At 37.0% G+C, this 27942-nt stretch overlaps 1 protein-coding gene across 3 annotated transcripts in view; it reads right to left on the bottom strand.

Moving 5' to 3' along the window:
- Positions 1-27942, bottom strand: part of LOC150107165 (tRNA (uracil-5-)-methyltransferase homolog A-like) — a 424227-nt gene that overhangs the window by 390033 nt on the left and 6252 nt on the right. For all 3 annotated transcript variants that reach the window (XM_090391689.1, XM_090391688.1, XM_090391687.1), the window contains exon 2: positions 13600-13903. In XM_090391689.1, coding sequence (XP_090247815.1) covers positions 13600-13896 — 297 coding nt within the window. In that variant the 5' untranslated portion in view covers positions 13897-13903. The remainder of the gene's footprint in view (positions 1-13599; positions 13904-27942) is intronic.

The raw sequence follows: 27942 nt of genomic DNA on the forward strand, positions 1-27942 counted from the left end.
TCCTCCAAATAAGTCTGTTACTTGTCAAGACTCCAACATTATCAGATCTTATATTTCTATCGTCTAATGCCTTTGTACCGTATCAATCTACCTATATCTTGGTCTTCCTCTGGGTCGTTTTCCTGCCAACCTGGCAGAGAACACTTGTTTTGCTAATCTTTCCTCGCCCATTCTGTTTAAGTGACCATACCAGCTGAGATTAGCTCTGCTAACGCATTCCTGGATGCTGACAATGTCAAGTTCTTTCCTAATATCCTCGTTTTTAATATGATACTGCCATTGATGCCATCTGTTCACGCCTCTAATCTTTCTCAGGACTCTCATATCTGCGGTCTCTAGTCTTTGGTCAAGGGTTTTACTTCTTACCCAGCTCTCAGATCCATAAGTTAAAACTGGTTTGAACACTGTCTTGTATACAGTTAATTTAGTGTTCCGACTAATTTCTCTCTTATTCCATATGAATTTATTCAATTGACTTCCTATCATATCAGCTTTGCTGATTCTGTTGTCTATTTCTATATTTAATTTACCATCTTCGATAAAAATCGTGCCTAAGTAGTTAAAATGTTTTACTTGTTCCACAGGTTCTCCATTCACAACACAGTTGACATTTTCAATGATTCTACCTATTTTCATTGTCTTTGTCTTTTTATTGCTGACCTTCATACCATATCCATTACAACAGTTATTCAATTTAGTCAGAGAATCTTGCAGACTTCTAGTGGATTTATTTAGAAGTATAACATCATCTGCATAAAGCAAAGAGCTGACATTAACATCTCCAATTTTGATATCATGTTTAATACCACTTTCCTTCATAATGTGATCCATATAATGAATAACAGAGGGGATAACGTACATCCTTGTCTCACACCAGATTTAACATTAAACCATCTTCCTGTACTTCCTTCAATTCTAACTGCTGACTTACAACTCAAATAAAGACTAAGTATTGCTTAATATAATGCCCCGTTGATACCATATAACTGTAGCGTATTGAATAGCTTCTCTCTTGGCATCTTGTCATATGCCTTTTCCAAATCAAAAAAACTTAAATACAGATCTTTGTTATATTCCCATGCTTTCTCCACTATTTGTCGTAAAGTGAAGATCCGATCCTGACAGCCTCTATTTGGCCTGCATCCAGCTTATTCTTCACCAAGCTTTTCTTCCACAATTCTTCTCAACCGTTTCTCAAGTACACTTGCATAGATCTTGCCAGGAACACTCAGTAGGGAAATACCTCTGTAATTCTCACATTCAGTTTTATGTGACATTTTATTTCACATTTTAGTTTTCAGGACTGAGGTAAGGTGGAACATCCCTTGGCAATTCGTAGCAAAGGTGGACCAAGCTCTCATCACTCCTTGTCTCAGTATCTCCCATAATGCAAAGCACATCTCCTTGCGGACATGTATACTGCTATGCATTAAGGGAAGGCCCAGACCGGTTTCGACCTTTATTGAGGTCTCATCAGTGGGAGGCAGACCCAGAGTGGTGATACTAAGGGAGAAGCAATGGAGAGGTCATATTTACCTATACGAGTTGCCAACCAGTGTACCACCTTATTATTAATTTACTCTGGATTTAGAGAAAGATGTTGGAAGTTTATTTTGCACTTGGTTAGATTATAATAAATTTAGTTTAATCCTTTATTGTATTACATTATGTATTTAGTGCTTTGCATTATGGGAGATACTGAGACAAGGAGTGATGAGAGTTTGGTCCACCTTTTCTACGAGTTGCCAAGGGATGTACCACCTTATTCAATAAAGGTTGAAACCGGTCTGAGTAGCGGCCCTTCCCAAGTGTTTGCCTACACTTGGGTAAAGGATTAAACTAAATTTATTATAGTCTAACCAAGTGGAAAATAAATTTCCACATCTTTCTCTAAATCCAGAGTAAATTAATAATAAGGTGGTACACCTTTTGGCAATTTGTATAAGTAAATATGACCTCTCCATTGCTTCTGCCTTAGTATCACCACTTCTGGGTCTGCCTCCCACTGACGAGACCTCAATAAAGGTCGAAAACGGTCTGGGTAGTGGCCCTTCCCTTAATGCATAGCTTTATACATGTCTGCAAGGAGATGTGTGCAATGTGGGAGATACTGAGAAAAGGAATGATGAGAGCTTGGTCCACCTTTGCTACGAGTTGCCTCAGTCCTGAACTACTTCAGATGCAAACTTTGTTTGCCTACACTTGGGTAAAGGATTAAACTAAATTTATTATGATGTTTTCTCTTTTTAATTCTGTGTTTTCTTTACAAACCTAGTGTTTCTTTTGAAAGTTTGTTATTTCTTATGGGAAATAATTCCACTTGTTTCAGGGGAGATATTAATTATAATATTGCTTAGTTTTTGATTAATCTCATCTATATTATCTTCTATTTGCTCTCTGAATGTATTTAAAACAGCTTTATATATGCTTTTTTTTAAGTTTTAAATTTTTAAAGCTTATTACACTGAACCTTTGTAATTTATTTATGTATTTCCCATTTTTTATGAATTATAATTTTACATCTTATCATTCTGTGATCATTACCCGTATTAATATTTAAAACTGCTACACAATATATAATATGTATTCTATTTGTTATTATAAAATCTACTTCATTAAAAGGTCCCATTTGGACTTCTCCATGTTCATTTATGTTTCTTTTTATTAAAAAACGAATTCATAATAAAGTTTTCTCTCCAGTAAATTCCAGTAGACTTTCTCCTCTTTCATTCCTCTCCCCATTCTAACTTTTCCCATTGAAGTTTAATTATTATTGTTTTAATTATTTATTTTTATTTCTTATTATTTAAATTCACTGCTGTAATTTTAAATTTCTTCTAGTGTGGCATAAAATTCTTCAACATCTTCACCTGAGTGATCTGAAGTTGGGGCATACTATTTTGATTTGATATATTTTATTTATAGATACGACTACTGATGCTATTCGAATTGATCTTTCATGTGGATTATATTATTTTATTTATGTATTAGAAAACCTACACCATCAGTGAAATTGTTATCATATTTGGAGTGGTATAATAAATGTCCTTCTGTAATTTATTAAGATCATCTTCTCTTCTTTGCATCTCCCATTTCATTTTTCCATCTCTCTCAATCTTCAAATCGGGTTTCACCATGAAAATTTTAAGTGCCAATGAATATATTCTTCTACTGCAGTGTTTGTCCTTTTTTCTTTATGATCTCATCTTTCTTATCCAATACACACCTCCTGGGAAGGTATAAGTATGGATCACCATTATGAAAATGTCTTCTTTAGGTAATTACAATGCCCATTATGGCAATGGGTTCTTACAACCTTGATCTGATCCATGTGATTAAAAATATAGGAGTTTTGTCCTAACTGATCCCACACTGACCAGATAAGGTGGGTCTCAGTCTACTGGGTAAGGCAAATAACTCGAAGAGAAGGCAAACTACCACTGCATGCAACAAAAAATAGTATAATAGGAAAGATTCACCCCTAGCCCTTGAATACTCTATGACAGGGGGGGGAAGCAGGAAGAAAGATAAAAAGAAGAGTGGGGATCAGTCTACAGATAATACAATAGACATATTACCTAAAGTTTGAAACTCCGATATCTACACACTGACTGATATCTACATGCCTCTTTTCACCATGAAAAGTGGGACCTCAAAAATTAGGCATTATTTCAAGATTTCAAGAACCTACCGTCTCATTACTGGCAAGGATGAACTAGCTAAAAGATTCCAGCTTTTATAAAATACCCTTCTACAAAATGGCTACAATGAACATACAGTCTCAAGCGTTCTCAGCCAGGATACCATTCGAGCCACTTCTAATGATGAGGAAATCAAAGGGTTTATGTAGATACCTTATATTAGTTCTATTTCATTAAAACTTGCAAAAGTCCTTAAAGAACATAAAATCAAAACAGCATTCAATCCCTTCATTAAGGAAAATCACTATTTTGATCCATAAAACCTCAACATAGCTTTAAAATATACAAGCGTATATCAATGGTGTGAGTGCATGAAACCATACTATGAAAAGACTGAGAAATCCACTGAACAACACATTGAAGAATATAACATAAATATTGAATACCAAAGAAATGAGACCTCAGCTCTATCTTCACATGTTCTCTCTTCAACTGACCCACAAGATGCCTCAACAAAGAGATGTCGAGTCATGAAAAATAAATCGGAACCGTCACACCATTGTTAAAACATAACTGAGAGTAGAGAATTCGGGAATCTTTGGAAATGACATTTAATCCCATATTGTAGCTATAGCTACAATATGGGATTAAATATTGTAGCAAATTCACAAACTTGAAAGTGAACATGCAGAATGTGCTCAACAATACAATGCATGACAAACATAATTTCAAATCATCAGATTCGTATATACTCTATAATAGTGACCACCATGCTAATCTTCTATGTTCTTTTGTCTTTTAGTTTCTTCTTTTGTACACCTGAAGTTTAAAATAACATAAAATGTGTTTTTTAATTAAAGTACCGTATATTATCGCATATAATGCGAAAAATTTATGGTAAAAAATACTACTTAAAGTTAGGGGTTTGCATTATATGCAGATCCTAAAAAATATAACATCTTATTAGACTTGCACACACAATATATACTACCTAATGCCTATGCAACCAAATCTACTTGACCCACTTGCATTCGCCGACCGAGCATGCATCGTATCTGCACATGCGCTCTCCGTCGCCGAATGATAGAGCACAGTTAGGTATATCGGTTTAACCACAGTTCATTTTAAATATTATTTGTTAAATAAAACCCAGCCTGAAAATGAGCCAACAGAAACGTAAACGTTCATCTTTTAAAGCAGGATTTAAATTGCGTGTCGTGCAGTTTGCAGAAGAACATAATAACAGTGTTGCTATGAGAGAATTTGGTGTAGCAGGGAGTAATATTAGACTTTGGCGTAAGCAAAAAGACAGTCTTGAAAAAATCCCCAAAACGAAATGTGCCCATCGTGGAGATGTAGCATCCTTTCCAGAACTCGAAGAAGAGCTAAATGAATAGATTTTGACGCAACAACAAGATGGCATTATAGTAACAAGAAATGCAATTTGTTTTCGAGCTCTACAACTCAAGAATGGTAAATTCAAGGACACACCAGGTATTTCATCTTTTCTTCACCTGGGTGGTGCAACAGATTTATGGAACGCAAAGCATTAACGTTACGACACCGAACAAAAATTGCACAGAAGTTACCAAAGCAGCTTGAAGAAAAAGTGCAGTCCTTCCATAAATTTATCATAAAATTACGGAAGTGTCACGGATATGAACTTTCCCAAATTGGCAATATGGATGAGACGCCCATGTACTTTGATATGCCTGGGAATCGAACAGTAAACTCAGTTGGTGAAAAGGGTGTCTTCATAAAAACAACGGGACATGAAAAAATGCATTTTACTGTTGTTCTAGCATGCATAGCAGACGGAATCAAATTAAAGCCAACAGTGATATTTAAAAGGAAGAAAATTCCAAAGCCTATGAAATTTCCACCAGGTGTAATTGTTCGCGCCAATCAGAAAGGTTGGATGGATGAAGAAGGTGTACAATTGTGGCTGGATCAAGTATGGAACATACGTCCAGGTAGCTTGTTATGTCAACAAAGCATGCTAGTCTGGGATATGTTCCAGGCGCATTTAACAGAAGCAAGCAAAGAGAAAGCACGTGAGCTACATACAGACCTAGCAGTCATACCGGGTGGTCTAACTTCTGTTTTGCAGCCGCTTGATGTCAGCTTGAATAAGCCATTTAAAGATCACTTACGTGAAAAATGGAGAGAATGGATGTCATCTGGTTTGGTGAAGATGACAAAGGGTGGGAATTTTCAGAAGCCTGAGATCACCCTAGTCACCAGCTGGGTTAAAGAACCATGGGATTCGATACCATCTGAAATGATTCAACGCTCATTTCTTAAATGTGGAATAAGTAATTCAATGGATGGATCCGAAGATCACGTCATATACGAAAGCGAGGATGATGCACAACAAATTGGAGAGCATGAAGACGATGACAATAACTGCTACACTGATGACGCAATCCCTACAGATGAATTTATAAATGAGATGTTTGACGACTCAAAGGATGAAGAAGAATTTAAAGGATTTTGACATTTTGTTTTAAAATAAATATTTCTTTCGTTAATTCGTATTGTATTTTGACATTTTGTTTTTAAATAAATATTTCTTTCGTTAATTCGTATTGTATTATTTATAATGTTATGGAACAAGATTAACAGATCACATTATACATGGACATGGAATTTTAGGGCTAGTTTTCAAACAAAATTTCTAGTTTGCATTATACACGATAATATACGGTAATTATTATTCTTGTAGGTAGACTTATACGTTGGTAACACATGACTATTAAATTATTTAAGGAATTTACAATGTATACTGGAATATTAATTAAAGGAAACTTTAATAAATAGTTCCTATATTTCGGCAATGTCACATTGCCATTGCCATCTTCATGGGAACATACGATTATGACACAGCACGCAGGCACTACAAAAAGCAAATGAAGCAGAAGAGAGAAAACTACTGTTGTTCCTAGAGTCCTAAAGGTGCCCCCCCCCCCCGCCCCCAGTAAACTATATTGGGTTGTTTTGGTTGTTGGCCTGAAGTTCTCAAGATGCAAGCTTCCCAAATTTGGGGCAGTCTCATGCACCCAAATTTGTTGAGGTTTGGAAAGTTTTTTGAGCTGAGGCTGATTCCATGAACAGTCTTTCATATTTAAATTTGCTGCAGTGTATTAACATGACATTCTTCCAACGTATTCTGTGGGGTGTACCAACACCCCAGAATCCAGTTCACCTTGGAAAAAGAGTAAAACAACAGTCTCCCTTACCTAGACACTCTAATCACTCGCCAGCTTGATGGATCCTTGGTTTTCTCTGTATACAGAAAACCCACAGGCAGATACATTCACCAGCAATTCCCCCCCTCACAACAATATGGGGTTATAAAAACACTATATAACAGGACAAAATGACAATGTTCAGATGACAATGCCCAAACCACTGAACTAAACCACATCTATAATAAGCCAAAAGGCTATTTTACCGGCAACATAAGTTAAGTTAAAGGGAGATGGTAAATCCTGTTTTATTTTATAGCTGGGTACGAAACTCGGATCGAAATCCATCGAATTCATAGAGTTTCATGCCGAAAAAACTATCGGCGAGCCCAAGTATAAGTGATCACTTGGGTAGTACAACACCAGGGCAACTCCAAGCAAAGGTGGAGCAAGCTCCGTCACTAACCTTAATATTCTCTCATTATGTAAAACACAGCTCCTAAGAGATGTATATATACTGTTTTACATTATGAGAAGAGGTCATTACCCAGACGGTTTCAACCTTTTTTGAAGTCTCATCAGTGAGTAGGTAGACCTGGAATATCAAGGTTTTAAGTGAACCGAACTTACCTATACCTCTACTATAGAATTGCTGAACTGGTGTACTCCTATATTGTTATTACTACTATAATAAGCCAAAAGGCTATTTTACCAGCGACATAAGTTAAGTTAAAGGGAGATGGTAAATGCCGTTTTATTTTATAGCCGGGTACGAAACTCAGATCGAAATCCATAGAGTTTCATGCCAAAAAAACTATCGGCGAGCCCAAGTGTAAGTGATCACTTGGGTAGTACAACACCAGGGCAACTCCAAGCAAAGGTGGAGCAAGCTCCGTCACTAACCTTAATATTCTCTCATAATGTAAAACACAGCTCCTAAGAGATGTATATATACTGTTTTACATTATGAGAGAATTTCTCATGAAATTCTCTCAGAAATTGGCATGAAACCCTATGGATTCGATGGATTTCGATCCGAGTTTCGTACCCGACTATAAAATAAAACGGGATTTACCATCTCCCTCTAACTTAAACCACATATGTTACAGATGTGGTTAATTTCAGTGGTTAGGGCATTGTCATTTTTGGGGGTTGTAGCCAATGGCTGCTACCCCCAAAAAATATTAAAACCAGTTAACCACAAACCCCCCCCCTTCATAACAAAGATTACACTAAATCCATCACCATTACCTATATCCGGGGCACTTCTGAAAAGTTAAAAAAAATCTTAAAAAAATATGACCTGACGTCTTGTTACAAACCAGATAAAAAATTGGCATCCCTTATCCATTCCACCAAAGACCAACCACTTCCCCTAGATCTACCTAGGGTATACCACGTCCCTTGTAGCTGTAAACTGTCCTACTTTGGCCAAACAGGCAGGACAGCAATTTCAGGATTTCAGAACACAAAGACAACATCCGGTTTCATGAGTACAGGCACTCTGGGCACCCACCACAGAATACGTTGGAAGAAAACCACGTTAATACACTGCAGCAAATTTAAATATGAAAGACTGTTCATAGAATCAGCCTCATCTTTAAAAAACTTTCCAAACCTCAACAAGTTTGAGTGCATGAGACTGCCCCAAATTTGGGAAGTTTGCATCTTGAGAACTTCAGCCCAACAGCCAAGATAACCCAATATAGCCCGCTAGGGGGGCACCTTTAGGACTCTAGGAACAACAGTAGTTCTCTCTTCTGCCTCATTTGCTTTTTGTAGTGCCTGCATGCGAGAAAGGTATTTGAGGAGAGAGGCATGAAAATTAACCGGGTAAAGACCGAATATATGTCAACGGGGAGTGACGAGGATATGATCATACAACTCCAGGGTGAAAGGTTAACTGACTTCAGGGAAGAAATTCAAGTACCTTGGGTCGGTCGTCGAGCGGAATGGTGACCTGGATGAGGTCACCATTCCTTCACCTGGATGAGGTCACCGAATAACATGTGGCTGGATGAACTGGAGGAAGATGAGTGGGGTCTTGTGCGACAAGAGAGTGAGTTGTAAAATGAAAGGAAAGGCGTATAAAATGGTGGTGGTGAGGCCGGCGATGCTCCATGGCACGGAGACGTGGCCTATAACAAAGGCACAGGAGAGGAAGATGGAGGTGGTGGAGATGAAGATGTTGAGATGAATGAGTGGTGTGACAAAGGACAGGATCAGGAATGACTACATCAGAGGGGTCGATCAAGGTGGTACCGATCGGTAGGAAGATACAAGAAAGTAGGCTGAGGTGGTTCGGTCATGTAGAGAGAAAGAGTGAGGAGTATGTTGGTAAACGAGTGGAGCGTATGGAGGTGGAGGGAAGGAGGAAAAGAGGCAGGCCCAAACTCAGATGGTGGGATAAGGTGGCAGAGGATCTTAGGGAGAAAGGATGGAGTCAGGAAGATGCCCTGGACCAGAGAATCTGGAAGAAGAAGATTAAAGATGGGAACACCGACCATGTCTAACAAGGGATAAGGCAAAGCAAAAGAAGAAGAAATGCCTGTGTGCACATGTCATAGTTGTATATTCCCATGAAGATGGCAATGTGACATTGCCGAAATATAGGAGATATTTATTAAAGTTTCCTTTAATTAATATTCCAGTATACATTGTAAATTCCTTAAATAATTTAATAGTCAAAGTAATTATTAAATCTTATACTATTTACTGTCTTACAAACTTACTTTATTTACCGACATACCAGCTAAAATAAATAAATACATGCATATAGCAGCCCTCAATATTCAAACTGTCCCTCTTCTGCTTTAACGCACACACAATGTCCAATTGAAATACTGCCACTGACTGCTCCAAATCCACCTTCAGGATGTTGCTGGGGTGTCATTTCTTGCAGGCTACTCTCTCTCTCTCTCAAGCTCGACCACAATTTGAAATCTGATGGATTTAGATTGAGACTTCCAGATGGCTAATCAGATGGTGATATGTAGTCAGTCATAATAGCCTCCAACATTGTTGTGTGGTCCTCGCCTTGTGTGTACAGGCTGAGTCCTGTTGGAAGGTCCACTGCCTATTGTGAAACAAGGTGTTGTTCACAGGCTGTACCATAGGTTCCAGCACAGTGTCTTAATACACTTTGGCAGAGGTTTTGATCCATTTCTGACATAAATGAAACTAGGATACCCCGTGATACGTCACCCTCACTAAACTATTACTGATGCAGAGTGATGACCTTTCTGAATCCTGGATGTTATGGCACGTGCTGGACAATCATTCAGGGCATATACCCAATTGTTTTGGCAGTTAAATGATTCTTCAGTGGTGAAAATATGCTCGCATGTGAAGAGGATATATCAGTCTGTTGTTCACATATCACCAGAGAAGTTCCTTTGATTTTATCACCCTCTGCTGCATAAGTTGTGGTGTTAGTAGTGTCCAGTAGAACGACGATAGGCTCTCATCCCCAAGTCATCAGTCAGCACAAGTTCTCTGTGAAACGTTTAACTCTTGCGACATCACGTTCTGCATTCTCACAGGATTATGGCGGAGGCATGCCTTCACATCTCTCATAAGCTGTTGCATCCTAACGCAATGTGGTCAACTTGTTTTTTGGAGGTCAGATATATCTTCTGTATCATTATAATGGTCAATAATCCAATACAAACATTCTACTGATCCAGAGTGTTTATAGCATGTTGAAAATAACAGGGGACTACATTCCAACCTTATGAACTGCTATTACAGCTACACGGTTCTCATAATCTCCCCCACTGCATGTTGACACATACAGCTAGAAAACTCTAGCTACTGATAAACACGCAGATGTTGGCTGAGCACGGTGCCACTACTGCAATTTTATGGGCAGCATGGGGGGGGGGGGGAAGGTGCAGAAGCTCTAACAGAATTTATGGCAAGACTGTGTGTGTGTGTGTGTGTGTGTGTGTGTGTGTGTGTGTGTGTGTGTGTGTGTGTGTGTGTGTGTGAGAGAGAGAGAGAGAGAGAGAGAGAGAGATACACAGATATATTTTTAATTCAAAATACACAAGCAAAAATTTACTTGAAAATTAACCAAATATCTTTTTCTTGGTTGTAATTCAATAAAATCTTTCAGAGAAATCCATGATTCTAAAATTGGCAGATCTAACAAAATCATTGTCAAGTGATGACTATCACTATAACATCACATAAACAACAAGTGCACTGTTATGTTTTCTAATGCTGAAGAACAATCCAAAAGTTTGAATTTTTATAGTATTTCAATGAAGAAAGGAGAGAATCAGGATGTTTAACAGTAAATGCAAATAGTGTACAACTTAACTTTTGTCTCCTTCAGCCCAAACACAGTACTAATGTACTTCAGTTTACAAAACAACCTCTCCCGCCAACATAAAATAAATTAAATTTAAAAAAAAATTACTTAACTTTATTCTATATATAAACACTTCGGTCTCTTTTTTATGCGGTTTTGAAGTTATGCGGAGCATGTTTCATGCAGATTCGGGGTTTCCCCGCTGTACATAATGAACAGTGTGCTGCAGCACATTCTGGCGTAACGTGAGTAACGTATAAGCAGTGAGTGTCCGTGAAGTTTAATTTTGCATATGAGTGAGTGTTTGTCTTTTCATTATTGTAAGTCTAAATTTTGCTAATTTTTATTTTAAAGATTTAATTTGACCCAATGGAGAAAAAAAAGCACCAAAGAAAAGCAATTTCTTTGGAAATAGAAATTGCAACTTTAGATCGCTTAGCAAAAGGAGAGGGATCTACAGTGATTGGTAAACATTTTAATTTAGGCGAATCTACTACAAGAGCAATTAAAAAGAATGAAGTCACAATAAGAAAATCTGTCATTTCTGGCACAAAACTGTCAAATTATTATCGTACTCAAGAGATGCTTTATTAGAAAAAACGGAACGTAATTTGGATTGAAGAATTAACTCAAAGAAGAATTCCTATAAGCAGTTATTTAATTAAATAAAAAGCTCTTCAGTTTTATGAACAGATGAAGCAATTGGAGACATTAATTTCCGCTTCGCACTGATAAAGAATTTTCGGCTAGCAAAGGATGGCTAACCAGGTTTTTAAAAAGGAATGCGCTTCATAACGTGAATATTACAGGTGGCATTTTAGGTTGCAGCAGCAGATGAAGCAGCAGCCAAAAATTTTCAAGAGAAGTTAGCCAGAATTATTGAAGATGGTAGATACTGTCCCGATCAAGTGTTTAACACTGATGAAACAGGATTGTTTTGGAAGAAATGCCTAGTCGAACTTACATCACAAAGTCTGAGTAAAAAAAGCAAGTGGGTTTAAAGCAAGCAAAGATCAAGTAACGTTGTTACTTTGTAGCAATGCATCAGGGGATCGAATGTTGAAACCCAGTAAATCGATCTCTAAGACCACGTGCTCTAAAAGGCAAAGATCAAAAACAGCTGCTGGTACATTGGATGGCTAATCAAAAGGCCGGGGTAACAACTGCTGTATTTACTGAATGGTTCAATAATTACTTTGTACCAGAAGTGGAAACATATAGGAAGCAAAGAGCTCTCGATTTTAAAGTTTTATTAATTATTGACAATGCACCAAGTCGCATTGTACATTGTTTCAAATCATCCACATTTAGGACATCCAAATGTGCAGGCAGTGTTTTTTCCACCCAATACAACAAGTATTATTCAGCCATTAGATCAAGGCATAATTGCTACTTTTAAAAAATATTACATTAAGCACACTTTTCAATTTATATTGGATAAACTAGAAAATGAATCATTAGCAGTAACTGACGTTTGGAAAAAAATTTCTATTTTGGATTGTTTAAATCATGTTGCATCTGCTATCGCTGAAATAAGACCACAAACTTTAAATGCCTGCTGGAAAGCAGCTTGGCCTGGATATGTTGCAAACAGTGCAACCATTCAAACATCTACGTTATCAGCTGAAATCATTACTATGGCACATGAAATTGGTGGAGAAGGTTTAGATACATTTAGCCAGCATGATGTAGACGAATTGCTTGTGGATAATGCCTTAAGTGACGATGATATTATTGGATATTGATTAACTTTAGATATTGTCGAAGATCCAGAAAACGATAGTGAAGCGGAAGAAAAACCTGCCCCCCCCCTCACTACAAATATAATTCAAGAAGGTCTTGAACTGTGCAATGAATTGGAAAATCATTTTCTTGTTAATGACACAAATTCTGAGCAAGTCTAAATTCCAACGTGAGCTGAAGAACTGTATGTCTGGATATTGTGAGCTGTATAAAAAAATTAGTAAAATCATCATCGACTACATTGTCACTGATACTTAATCACTGATTACATTGTTAGAAGAAAAAAAATCACAACCATTGCCTTTACCATACAGACTCTCTCTTCTGGTGATGAAAGTGATTTCGCACCAGTTCGCAAACATTGCCGAAAATTGTCTAATAGTGATAATTCTGATGAAAAAATGTAAAAAAAATTGTTACTTTTCAATAAAATTAAATGAATAAAGCTTTAAAACAAACTGAGGAATTCTTATTTTCCTGAATTTTTATAAACTTTTTTATGTGATTTTAGTTTATTTTAATTCATTGCTTCGGTTTTATGCAGTTTTAGAAAATTATGGAACGTATCCCTAATTTTCCAACATAAGTTAGGTCTTTTTTGTGCGATTTTTTATATGTGGTTTTCTGTGGAATATATCTACCGCATAAAAAGAGACCTGACTCTATATATATATATATATATACACACTATATATATTAGTAAAGTACTTACACCATATCCTATATATGTTGGCAAATTCCCAAGCTCTATTTTAAATATTTCTGATGTGAATTCATCTCTTTTAATGTAAAAATATGGATCAGTCTTTTCCTTATGCGAAGCATCTACAAAACTTTGCTGCTCTGCACGATCCAACTCGATGTTTCCTTCTGTTAACTTCAAAGAAATTTTATCTGACAAATCTTTGTCTGTAGAGGAAATGCAAAACTCTTTATTGTTAACATTTCCATGTTTCTCATTTTCATAAGAAATGAAACTATTTGGTATTGAGTGAGATTCCATAGTCATATTTCATCTGAAATAAAAATAACAGAGGAAATATTCAAGGATCAAAAGATTAATATCTTTTTATTGCTTGAACTTGGATTAAACATAACAACAGAAACAGCCTCATCAACTTATAATATGGATATTGACTATCCATGAATATATCTTAAATAATTATTTTATTAATAATATGGGCAAAGCAAAACTTCCACAGTTAAGTCAATAATCACTACATCCTCTAATTTCAAAAACCTGGATTTAAATCCTATTTAGGATGCAAAGAACTTTCATAAGAGCTTTTGAACTAAAGGTGAATGAATGAATGAAAGTGAGTTAGACAGTCTCATATGGAGATGGTACGATTTTTCCGTCTAGAAATGAAGACTTTATACCAGAAACTGGCCAGAGAATACAAGCGAAACGACTATACAGACGGGTCATAAAGCCTAACAGGGAAAAATATGGCAAAGATTATTACAGCCATGTGATCTGGTGAGAACAATATCACCTAAAGGCAAGTTACAGTATCTCAACAGTATTTTAAAAAATAATAATTAGTGAAAGCTTTTTAACATTCAAATATAGAATGTCAATCCCTTCTGACTCATTTTTGATTGATTGAAACAATAGTTAAATTAGCAACTTTTAACCCAAATATATGTAACCTAACTGAAGAGTCTACACAATACAAGAAATCAGAGGATAATGAAATTATCCGGCATTTGACTTCTTTGAATTATCCTGCACCTGGGTGAAGTGGCAGCATAGTGAGATTTCATAAAGCTTGACTACAGAATAAAATTATAGGAAGAATTCTCCTTTCCATTATTACATATTATAGTATTCAATCTTGTCAGAAAGTATTAACTTAGGATTCAGGGTTGGGTGGGAGAGTCCCCTCTTGTTACAGTTATACTCCTATGAGGGCCAAAGTTGAGGCTGTAGTTATAGCTTTGAGGTTGTAGAACCAAAGTTATAACTTTTAGGAGTTATGCTGCTATAGAGGATGTTTCATAATTTCAGCTAATTCTTTGAATACTTTTGGAAAAAAAACAGCAATCTATGTAGAACATTTGTGTTTGTTGCCATGCTACTTGATATTTTCCTTTCCTTTAGGATTACACAGTTATCAGCATTCATTTTAGGCAAATTATGGACACTACAACCGTCTTAGAAATAATTACTTTAATTTCCTGATGTTTCGACCTTCATATGAAGGTCATCATCTGGAGTATACACATATTTATATATACAGAGACAAGCTATATTACATTTCAAACAGTATGCCAAAGAAACAATGATTTCATCAACTGTTATTCTACTGGCCTGACCTCTAGCGAAAAAACTACATCAAAACTATATTCCATTTATAACATTATCAGAGAACAAATTTCATATAGACAGTTTTATTACAGCTAAAGTGGTGTCTGTCCTAATTTAACATCAGAATTGTTATATTAGAGTTAAGATCCTGGATTACTTCCAGTCCTACTTATGATTAACTCTTGGACAAAAAAAGTTATGTGGGTAGAATATGTGCTTTCCACATTCTTGGGATTTTTTGATCATTGTTGTTAAGATTACGGCGGTTGATAAGAATTTCACAGGCCTCTTTAAATTTATGTTCAAACCATACTTTATGTTTTGGTGTGATGTAAACAACAGGTGCCTTTCCAGTCAATTACATGTAGAGTATCCAGGGATTGATCAAAAGGCCGGATTTACTATAGATATTACATTTAATGTGCCATTTATGTTCCTTTTTTCAGATAGGAATTGTGTGTTCTGTTTCACCTATATAGGGCAAATTACAGGTGCAATGAATATGGTAGGGTGCTTAAGGGGACAAAGCTGTATAACTGAGAGGAGACATCCACATAGCCTTTAAAGGAATGTGGAGAACCGATCAGAGCTTCTGAGCTAATGTCCAATCCTCACCTTCTCATGGTGCATCCCGTTAGGTATCTACCTGGATACTGAACGAACGAGGATGGGCTGGCAATTTGGGATTTAGCTGACCAAATTGTATTCTTATTGGCTTAAATCAAAATAAAAAATGATGGCACAACATGACAAAATTTGATGCCTGCTGGGGCATTACCCTGTTCTTTTCGCCAGGAAACCAGAGCAAACAGCGAAAAGTAAGCTACTGGAACAAATCCTAAAACCCACCCCAACTCAATATTTATTTCATAAATATTGAATTTAGGACCTATCGACATAAGAAGCCTGAATGGCAAAGAATGGAGCTAGGTGAGGAATTGTATAAGTAACAGATCGACATAATAGGGGTGACAAACAAAAATGACCAAAACTGGTGAGGTCTTTCTGAGCAATAAATACAAAATATTATATTCAGGAAATGACAATCAAGGAAAAGAAGGAGTAGCCATAGTATTCAACACTAAATACGAGGCTAATCGTCTTGAATCACAAGCAGTCTCAAGTAGAGTGATGTGGGCAAATATCAGAATGAGGAACTGGACAATGAGACTTATTTGTGCTTATGGTCCCACAGAAGGTTCTACTATGGTAGAAGTAGAGGAACTTTTTCAGGCATTAGAGAAAGCAATTGACACAATGTAAAAAGAAAAGTTGGTCCTTCTTGGGGATTTAAATAGCAGAGTAGGAAATGATTGTCAGACATACAAAAATACTTGGGGAAAATTTGGAGAAAAGACCAAAGCTAATAATAATGACAAATACTTCTTGGATTTCTGCTCAGGACATGGACTGGTTATTACTGGTTATTACTAACACAATGTTCCAACATAAAAATGCGCACAAATTCACATGAAGAGAAGAGGCAAGGAATAAGAAAAGTCTCATTGACTGTGTTATTGTTGATAGTGATGTTTTCTCCATGGTGCAGGACACCAGAGTGCACAGTGGATTTTAAGTTGGAAGTGACCACCATTTAGTAATGAACAGGATAAAAACTGATTGGTTGGTTGGTTGGTTTATTTGCCACAAAAACTACAAAGTTCATACTTTAGTATGGACACAAAAACTATGTGTCCATACTAAAGGTTACATCATTAGCATTTACAAAAAATTGTAAACAATATGTCTCTACAAGAATCTAGTTTCACAAAGCAGCATCTCTAGGTAAACAGAACTGCTGCAGAGGGAATAGCAACAGACAAGGTCAGAGGTTACTACAGTAGTGCAAAAATAGTTAACAATATAAGTTAATACATAATATATGAAACACTAAGCCAAGCCATGCAGTACCTACATATATGTAAAATTATAATAGATGCCTTTATAGCAGTACAAAAATAGGCAAAAAAAAAGGGATTATTATACAATATGCATGGATGAAAATTAAACTTAGCAATGCAGTAGAAACAGAATTACTAGAAAGTACACAAATAGGTAAGCTGTCCTACAGCACTACATGATTATTTGAAAAATAAAGTAGTAAATAAGATGCATACACAAAATGTATGTTAAGTGATGCAGTATCTACATATAAACAAAATTACTGCAGAGGCTTCAGCAGTACATATATAGATAACTATTGGTTAACATATGTATATACAAAAAAAGTCAAGGAAAGCAGTGTCTACATGTAGTAAGATTACAACAAACATTATTATACTAATACTTAAAGAGTCAGAAAGGAATTATTATACAGCATTAATGGATAAAATTTAAGTTTAGCATTATGGTATTTACATATTAACAAAATTACAGCAGGGTGATACAAATATACAAGATCAAGGCCCACGGTAATACATAATTGGTCACATTTAACCTAATGAATAATATTATGTATAAAAGTTAAGTTAAGCAAAAAAAAGTATTTACATATAAACCAATTTATGGTCAAATGTGTTTGTACAAATTAATTCTTTCAAAAAAATTAAAAACATCATGCAATTTGCCTGAGTCTGCTAGCATTTCCCTGAGTGTATATGGTTTGGTTAGGTGAAAATTTCATTCCTCTCTCATGTAAATTTTTGACAATCTACCAGAATATGATGAATAGTGAGATGTGTGTTGCATTTTTCACATATGGGAGGGTCATCAGCTCTCAGTAAATGAGAATGCGTAAGGTTACTGTGACCTATGTGGAGCCTAGCAAGGACAATCTCCTCCATTCTCTTTGTACGTTGACTAAAATGCCAGTGTTTAATTTCAGGTTTAACGTTATATAATTTGTTTGTTGATGTTTCTTGCCATGTTAACTCCCCCTGGGCAATCAGCTTTGATCTTATAAGTTGTCTGTAGTCTGTATATGGAACTGTCAAATAGTATGTGGAGAAGGTATGGGCTGATCCAGCAGCTGCATCTACAGCTTCATTTCCTTTGATTCCGATGTGGCTGGGAATCCAGCAGAACTGAACATCGAAATTAAGGATTTTCATTTTGTGAAGCAGGTGTAGCACTTCATAAAGTAGCGGATGAGGATTATACATAGGAGAGGAGATAGCCTGTAAAGAGCTTAATGAGTCTATATAAATTATACACTTTTGGTAGCAGTTTTCTTTTATATGCACAAGTGCAAGTTGAATGGCATGTAACTCTGCTGTATAATTTCTGCAGTCTGGTGGGATCTGATTTATTATTATTATTATGGCCTCCATGGAGTCAAAAGACTCATCGTGGGAGGTCCTTCCTAAGAACATAAGGTCTGTCAAGACTCATCGAGGGGAGGTCCCCCTCTAAGAAACACAAAGTCTATCATACCACTTCTTAAACTCATTGACCGTTCTCGCTCCCACCACTCCATCAGGCAATGCAATCCACGGTTCAACCACCCTCCACACAAAGAAACCACTCCTTACCCTCTTGCTCACAGTTTCCTTTCGTAACTTCCAGGGATGTCCTCTTGTCATCACTCCTTCCCGCTGTTCAACCAAGCGAAAGAACTCTCCAGTGTCAACCCTGTAACCACCTCTCAACAGTTTAAAAGTCCACCTCTCAACCAAGGCCTTTGACAGGATTCCACATGGAATTCTAATCAGTAAATTGCAGCATATGGGAATGGACATAGGGTTGGTGAGATGGATAGGAGGGTGGTTGACGGAGAGATATCAGAGAGTGGTTTACTCGGGAGTAGAGTCCACAAGACGGCCTGTAACTAGTGGTGTGCCACAAGGATCTGTTCTTGGACCACTACTGTTTAATTTGTTCATAAATGATATAGGAAACGATCTGAGAGGAACAGTTCATTTGTTTGCGGATGATGCGAAGTTGGGTAGGGCAATAGTGAATGCAGATGACGTCAAAATTTTGCAGGATGATTTGGATAGATTGGAGGTCTGGGCTAAGGAGAATGGATGTCAGTTTAATGTGGCAAAATGTAAGGTTATGCATTTTGGGGTGAAAAGATTAGCGGCAGTTTACTGCATTGGTGGAACCGTGCTCCAGGAAATTGATGAGGCATGAGATTTAGGAGTGTTGGTAGATAAGGAATTGAAATTTAGGGGACACATTGCAAAAGTGACCAAAACAGCTCATCAAATCACTTGGTTGCTGAAGAATACGATGACAAGCAGAGACAAGCAGGTTATTGTTCCTCTGTATCGAGCCTTGATAAGACCCCATCTAGACTACTGTGCTCAGATTTGGTCACCTAGGTTTCTTCTTGATGGGGAGGAGGTGGAGAGGATCCAGAGGCGAGTGACCAAGATGATAGCAGGTCTGTGGAATGAACCGTATGAGAACAGGTTGAGGATTTGTGGGTTGCAAAAATTGGTTGATAGGCGGAGGAGGGGAGATATGATTGAGACATTCAAATTACTGAAGGGTTTCTATAAAATTAATTCAGAAGATATTTTTGAGAACAGGGCTGGTTGTGGGAGGACTAGGGGACATCCATGGAAACTGGGCAAAAGTGTGGTTAGTAAAGGTGTTAGAGCTGGGTTCTTTACTTTTAGAGTAGTGAATGAGTGGAATGCACTCCCTGAGTCTGTGGTGGATGCTGTGACAGTGAATGAGTTTAAGGCGAGGTATGATAGATACTGTATGAATGTCAAATAGTTGTGATGAATATGATTTGGGGCCTCCCTCGATGAGTCCAATGACTCCCTGGAGTTGCCCGTAATAATAGTAATAATAATAGTAATATCACCTCTCCTTCTATCCACCAAACTCTGCAGTCAACATTCCCTCAGCCAATCCTCATAACTATCCTTCTACAGTCCTGAAACCATCTTTGTCATCCATCTTTGTATCCTTTCCACAGTTAATTTATCCCCTTCAAATCCTGGGGACCAAATCTGAGAACAATAGTCCAAGTGTGGTCTGATCAGAGACTTATACAACGGAATGATAACCCTCTTATCTCTGCAGGTCAGTGTCCTTCTCATAATTGCAGCAATCCTCTGTGTTACCTTTACCACCTTTGCAATATGTCCCCTAAACTTCAGGTTTCTATCAATCATCAATCCCAGATCTCTTGTCTCCCCTACTTCCTCCAGTATAACTCCTCCCATAGAGTATGAAGCATCCCATCGATGTTTCCCAAACCTCAAGACCTTACATTTTGTTGCATTAAACTGACACCCCCCATTCATTTGCCCATCTATCTAGCTTATTTAAATCCTCTTGCAGGGCTACCACATCTGCACTATTACTAATAATCCTTCCCAGCTTCGCATCATCCACAAACAACTGAATATCCCCTTGCAATCCACTGGCAATGTCATTGATATAGAGGTTAAACAATATAGGTCCTAGTACTAAGCCCTGTGGGACCCCACTTGTAACCCTCTGCCTCCTTGAAACTGCTCCACCATACACAACTCTCTGATACCTATTAGACAGCCAATCCTGAATCCAGTTGACCAATCTGACATCCAGACCCATGTGCTGCAACTTAAATATCAGCTTATCATGTGGCACCCTGTCAAATGCCTTCGCCAAGTCTAAGAAAATTGCAGTATATGCCTTTCCCTCATCTAATGTTCTTGTAACTTTATTATAAAGGCTAGCATATTGCTAAAACAAGAGCGCCCTTTCACAAATCCATGTGGACTCTCACAGATAACATTACCCTCATCTGCCCAATGTATACGGTCCCTCACTACTTTCTCCAAGATCTTAACAACTACTGATGACACACAGACTGGCCTATAATTAGACACTTCCAGTCTACTACCACCCTTATGCAATGGCACTATCTTACCTTCCTTCCATTCCCTGGGCACCTTTGCCGAAGCCAGACTTTCATTGAAAAGCCAGGTTAAAGGCACTGTCAGTTCCCTAGCACATTCTCTCAAAACTCGTGGTGAATTACCATCCATCTGTTACCACCCTTATGCAATGGCACTATCTTACCTACCTTCCATTCCCTGGGCACCTTTGCCGAAGCCAGACTTTCATTGAAAAGCCAGCCAACCGAGGTGTTAGTTCTTGAACCATCAGTATAGATGGGTAAGAAATCAGTATGTGCTGCTGTGTGCATTAAACAATTGCGGGTAAATGGATGATGGGGGTATAAGATTTCTGTAGCTGACAAAGTGAGAGATTGCAGGATGGTGTGCAAATCTACCAAGTAGGAATGCTGTTATGTTTAGGTGTAGCTAATGTTGTCAACATTTATACTAACAGCTTGCACAGTTTCTTTAATATGCATACTAAAAGGATGTATAGCAGTTTGATGTGTGTGATATTGAGCTTCCCAATGCAGAGAGAAGATACTATTCCATGTAGGGTGATGTGGGAGAGATTTTATTTTTAGGGCTTAATTAAGAGAACTGTTTGCGTCGAAGTGATAGAGCCGGTTCATTTGCTTCTACATAAAGACTTGGAGTGGGTGAGGTGCGAAAGGCACCAGTAGCTATCCATATACCCTGATGATGGATGGAATCCAACCATCGTAGGTTACTCTGTCTTGCCGAATCATAGACTTGGGATCCATAATCCAGCTTTGAACGTATAAGTACACGATAAAGATGGAGCAATGAAGCTCGATCAGCACCCTACCCAGCAGAGGATAGAGTGCGAAGGAGGTTCAAAGTTCTTTTGCACTTTTCTCTTAGTTGACGAATGTGTGCTAGAAATGCGAGTTTTCTGTCAAAAATGAGTCCCAAGAACTTGGTTTCTGCAGTTACTGGAATAACAGTAAGTCCCATTCTTAGTTCAGGATCTGGGTGATGAGTGCATTTTCGACAGAAGTGTACACGAACACTTTTTTCTGTTGAAAACCTAAACCCATTATTAAGAGCCCACAGAGAGACATGATCAATTTCTTGCTGAAGTTGTCTTTCAATTACCCTCATGTTACATGAGTGACAGTAAATTGTGAAGTCATCAACATATAGAGCATTGTCTACAGTGGGAGGAAGCTGTTCAATGATTGAGTTGATTTTCCTTGGGGGAACACCTTGTTCTTGAAGATATGGTCGAGATAGCGTACTTCCCACTCTGACTTGGAAAGTTTGCCTGGACAGAAAGTTTTTAATAAATATAGGGAGGTGTCCTTTCAGACCTAGGTTATAGAGGTCTTTTAATATGCCATATTGTAAATTTTTATTATCCTTTTGCTGTCTATTTTTATTGTCTTGTCCTTTTTCTATGTTGCCATTGTAAAATTTAATTTCTCCTTTATTTATCTTATGTATTGTTATCTTTAAATCTTAATTACACTTATATTGCACTTGTATCTGTGCCCTTAGTAAAATCCTTCTCTAGTAAGACTTTATTCTCTTAACTTCTGTATTTCTCTTGGCCGATCTTTACATATAAGAAATTATGCTAGTCGTTTGGGGGACAAAGGGAATACTAATGGTCAATGCCAACTTCCTTGTCTTTACACTGGTTCTAATTCCTTTTTCGGATTCAGGGAAAATTTATTCTTCACTGCGCCACCCTGAATCCTAGATTAACAAAGAATGTAGAATCAAGGAAGCAGAAACAGTTTAGCTTACAATCTTATATTACTATAGGTTACGTTTGCAGTCGTGTAGCCTCTCTAAAAATTAATCTCCCGCTGTGGTCCGTATTTTTATGAGCAAGTGCAACAGAGAAGAAAATCAGGCAAGTCATCAGTTAAACAAAGAGAACAAAATATTTAATTCAATTGATACATATTACACATTATGAATATGCTCTGATTAAGTAATCTGCAATTGCTAATGAATGGGCACTAATTTCTCAAATTCTCTATATCTATCTTAGCATGTATGACAGAGAACTTCATTTACGATTTACGACTTATACTTGAAAGATCACACTTATTCATCAATATTAAAGACATTTGTTAACTGAATTACTAATGTAGCTCCACGTGCTCTCATACAATTTCTCTCACAAAATTCTCATAACTTATTCAATCATTAAAAGACCCAATTCCTAGGCTCCACGTGCTCTCGTATAATTTTTTTCACAAAATACTCATAATATACTCTATCATTAAAAGAAACAATCTCTAGAGTCCTTCCTAAAATTTACAGATATACTTTTAGTACACACTTACATAAAAAAACTAGACTGTACATTACCAATTGCTGGGAAAACTATTTGGCCACCTCACATATCTTGTCAGGACAAATACTTGACTCCACGTTCCTTCTGCTTTTTCTGAAGCATTCTTCAAGGGTTCGATCTGCACATACTTCTGCCTCCAAAAATAAGTAGACTTTATTGTTTGGTGAACTGGCTCAACATCGTAACGAAATCTCCGTAAGCATCGTGAATATCTTCTGCTGGGCTGGTTGCCGATTGGTAAATTTTCGGGAAATCCACGGCAAAGTTCCTCAGTCGTTATCTCGAATCCGCGGGGAACGAGGGGATACCACGAGGAGGCTCCACACACCACAGCAAGATCGCACGAGACCCAGAGCATAAGAGAGCACAAGCCTAAGAGTAAGAAGTTTTTTCTGGCACTGCACGACTTTTTAAATTGCGCGCCACACGTTAACACTAGTCATCGATTTCTCCTCCCACTTTTCAGCATCACTTCACGTCACCCAGTACTGAGCGCCACACACGGAATCCTTAGTGTGATTCTCGGAATGCATGAGTGGGGAAGGGAACTACTTGCTTACGAAAAGGGTGCACCTGTACTCTTTGTTGCACGGGTTTTCGATTCCGACCACCTTTTATTTAATCGGATTATTTCTTTCTCCAAGCAATTTATAAGTACTTACACTTGAGCAGTAAGATTTAAGCAATTTAGCAATTCATAATACTTTACATTATAATGAAATAAATGAAAGATTCTTCAGTTTAGTAATATTTTAGTAATTTACAAGAGTTTACTATATTCTGATATATCAATAATTGATTCAAAATGTAACCCCATGTTAAGTCTGAAGGAAATGTAAATTAATCCAATTTTAGTTTCATTCAGAACTTAACAATATCTCCAGGCTGTGTCATAAGCTTTTTCCATGTCAAAAAAAAAAAAAAAAACAGAGACAAGATGTTCTCGCTTCAGAAATGCATCTCTTATACAAGTTGCTAACCGAACTAAATGGTCTAAAGTTGATCGATGTCTATGGAAGAGATGTGCAGAAGTTTCAAATATGTAAATTATGGATATTAATTCTGCCGATTTTATATCTATTGCGGTTGATGAATCAAATGATATTTCCAATATGGCACAATGCTGCGTGATGGTTAAATATATCACATCTAGAACTTCTTGATCTGCTAACACTTAAAGGACACGCTACAGGTCAAGATATTTCAGAAAACCTTCTAACAAGTTTACAGAATAAAAATATAAATATTAATAATATAGTATGCATTGCGACTGATGGCACACCTATGATTGTGAAAAATAAGGGGTTTGTTAAATTATTCTCCACTCATATTCCACATTAGAGTTATTTCATTTAATTGCATTTTGGAAGCTTTAGTTGCAAATTGTTTGGGATTATTACCACAACTAAAAAGAGTGATGGATGTTGTGCCAATGATCAATTTCATCTGATTTCAGGCATTGAATCGCAGACGTTTTGACACATTTTTAGAGGAACTAGGTAGTCAACATAAAGATTTAGTGACATTTACATCTGTGCGATGGTTATCAAGAGGAAAAGCATTAAAACGTTTTTTTCAGTGCTTAAAAGAAGTAATAGTTTTCTTACCCACTAAAAATTATAAACGTAAATTATGTGGAACTTCTCAGTAATCCTGAATGGATAAAATATTTTTGTTTTTTACTTGATATGACAGAACATTTTAATAAGCTAAATTTGAAGTTGCAAGGGAAGGGAAACACAGCCTTACAATTACTAGAGGAAGCCCTAACCTCTGAACAGAAACTAAGAGTGTTTTTCGAAGATGTTACTGAAGAAAAATTTATATATTTTGAAAATCTAAAAAATTATAGATTGAATTTAAATCAAGAAAAAGTTGATCGCTAAATATTCGCTGAAATGATTACTGTAATTTTAGAATCATTTATAAGCAGATTTCAGGATTTTAAAAAATATCAGGAGATGATGCAATTTATATTACATCCATTAAATTGCAATTTAAAATTAATAGATAGATATTGAAGCTTTCCCCGGAATATCAATTGCAGAACTACAAATGGAGCTTCTGGAAATTCAGAATAAAAGCATCTGGCTACAAAAACTTCAGGAAATGGTAGCACAAATTGAAGAAAATGAGGAGACTATAGAAGAAACACCACAGGAAATTATATTTAAATGTTGGAATTCTTTTCCAACTAATTATTCAAATGCCAGGCGACTTGTTTTGGGGGTTTTGACTCTTTTCGGTTCAACTTACAATTGCGAACAATTTTTCTCTTCAATGGATTACATTAAAAATAAGCATAGGAACAAACTGCCTGATGAAAGTTTAAAAGCCAAATTACTATTAAAGTGTATGAATACAATCCAGATTTAAGTAAATTGGCTGAGAAGATGCAAATTCAAAGTCTAATTAGTGAATTTTAAATTAAAATAATGAAATATCTATTAAAATACATAACTGTATTTTTGTTCGGACTAATTCTTTTTGCAATACAAATTCTGACTTTTTTTGCAATATTATACTTATTTAAAAATGTTTCGTGATTAAAAACTTAATCAAACTGAATGTTATTTTATTTATTGAACATAAAAAATTTATATGCAAACATAAAAGTGGTATTTGATATCTGGAAGTATTGAATTAAAAACAAATTTACCTAAGTTTGAACTAACTGCAACTTTGAGTCACCAGGAAAAATCGAATTGAAGTTGCTGCTCCCAAAATTTTGTTTTAATTTTTTGGTGGAATGGCTCTTTGGTTCAAAAAGGTTCCCGACGCCTGCCATAGAGTATTGTGACCGTTAAAGTCGCCCATCAAAAGTATGGGTTCAGGCAGTTGCGAGATAAGGTTATCGAGATCAATTTCATTTACCTCAGCATTTGGTGGTAAATAAATTGAACATACTGTAATAAGGAATCCCACAGAGAAGCGAATCGCTACCACTTCCAGAGAAGTATTAAGTTGGACCTGATGGAAAGGAGTATAACTGACCACTAGGATAGCTACTCCTCCATGAGCAGAACCATCTCCAGTTCTATCCTTACATACAACAGTGAAATTCCTAAAGGTATGGTCCTCATTGGGTCTTAATTAAGTTTCCTGTAGACAGAAACAGAAAGGTTTGTGTTTCTGCAACAACATCTTGATATCGTCAATATTCTGGCGGATCCCACGACAGTTCCATTGTAAAAATTTTCCTATTCTTTTGATTTTATTGACTTGTCTGGTTTTCGAGAGGTTGAGGGCTTACCTTTGTCAGATTTATATTTATCCACTGTTTTAGAGAAGTATGGACAGCCAGTGTCCATCTCTTCCTCTGGTAGAGTGTTCAAAACATAAAATGTGTTAGGGTCAGTTGGTATGTATAGTTTGCTTTCAGTGGGTATCGAGGTATCCATTTTTTTCTGTGCGAGTGTCTGGTGGTTTATCTTTGAGTGAAGTCTCCACCATAATTTTTTTGACAGATGAGTTTCATTGAATAGGACCATTTTTGAAGTTGTCTCTGGAGTAAGGCCATAGGTCTTGTGATTAATGCGCTCAACAGAGAAGCACTTGCGATCGTAAAGTTCAGATATGGTGAAATTATCAAATGGTGGAATAGACATACATGTTTGAGTTGCTGTTGGCACTTTTTTAATTGTTACTTTTTCAGCACAAGAGGATCGTAGAACAGGTGTAATGGTGGCTAGCTTTCTTTTTGCATCCTGATATGTTCTGTTCTGTTTTAATTTTTTGTATCTCTTTTTTCATCTTTCCATTTCTGACATGCATGAGAGTATGCTGGATGATCTCCCTGACAGTTGACACATTTAGCTTTTTTTTTCACGGCAAGATTTATTTTCATGTTCTTTACTACCACATTGGGCACAGGTAGTAGAACCACGACAGGCAGTTTGGGCATGTCAGTATCTTTGACATTTAAAGCATCTCAGCGGGTTGGGGATGTACATTCTAACAGGACAGTTGAGATACCCTGCTTTTACAGATGTTGGAGGCCTAGGTGTATCAAAAGTAAGGATGATGTTCTTGGTTGAGACCAGGCGACCATCCATGCGTATCAAGATGCGCCTCACACCCATCACCTTAATCTTTAAGCTCTGAATATATCTCCTCATCAGGAATCTCAAGGAGATCCCATTCTGATATCACTCCTCTACTGGAATTGAGTGTTCTGTGAGGTGTTACTGCAAATTGTATTCCACCCATTGTCGTTGCTCTCAGTAGTTTTTCGGAATGTTGTTTGCACATTGTTTCCACGAGGATATCACAAGAACGCAATTTCCTGACAGCTTTGGGAAGTCCTGCCAGTCTTTCTAAACCTTTTTGGATAAAGAAGGGTGACATTTTCCCAATTGGTTTTTCACCTATTGCATGAATGATTAAAAAGGTTGGTACATTTATGTCGGTATCCGATATCTTTTGTTTCTTACTTCTGTTTCCATATGCTGTGTCTATATTATCAGTACTTGGTTGGGACTTTGTTAGGGTCCCTGAAACATTTGAGGATGAAGCATTCATATTTAAGGAATTTTTAATTCGCTGTCAGAGCTCCCCACCCACCACGGAGCCACACATGGATGCCCACTACCCGGCAAGCAAAGACTGCGCTCAGGAGTGGAACGC

The sequence above is a fragment of the Typopeltis vanoorti genome, chromosome 4 (genome assembly GCF_054136105.1).
Source record: "Typopeltis vanoorti isolate ZY-2024b chromosome 4, IOZ_Tvanoo_1.0, whole genome shotgun sequence".
NCBI classification, from domain to species: Eukaryota; Metazoa; Arthropoda; class Arachnida; order Uropygi; family Thelyphonidae; genus Typopeltis; species Typopeltis vanoorti.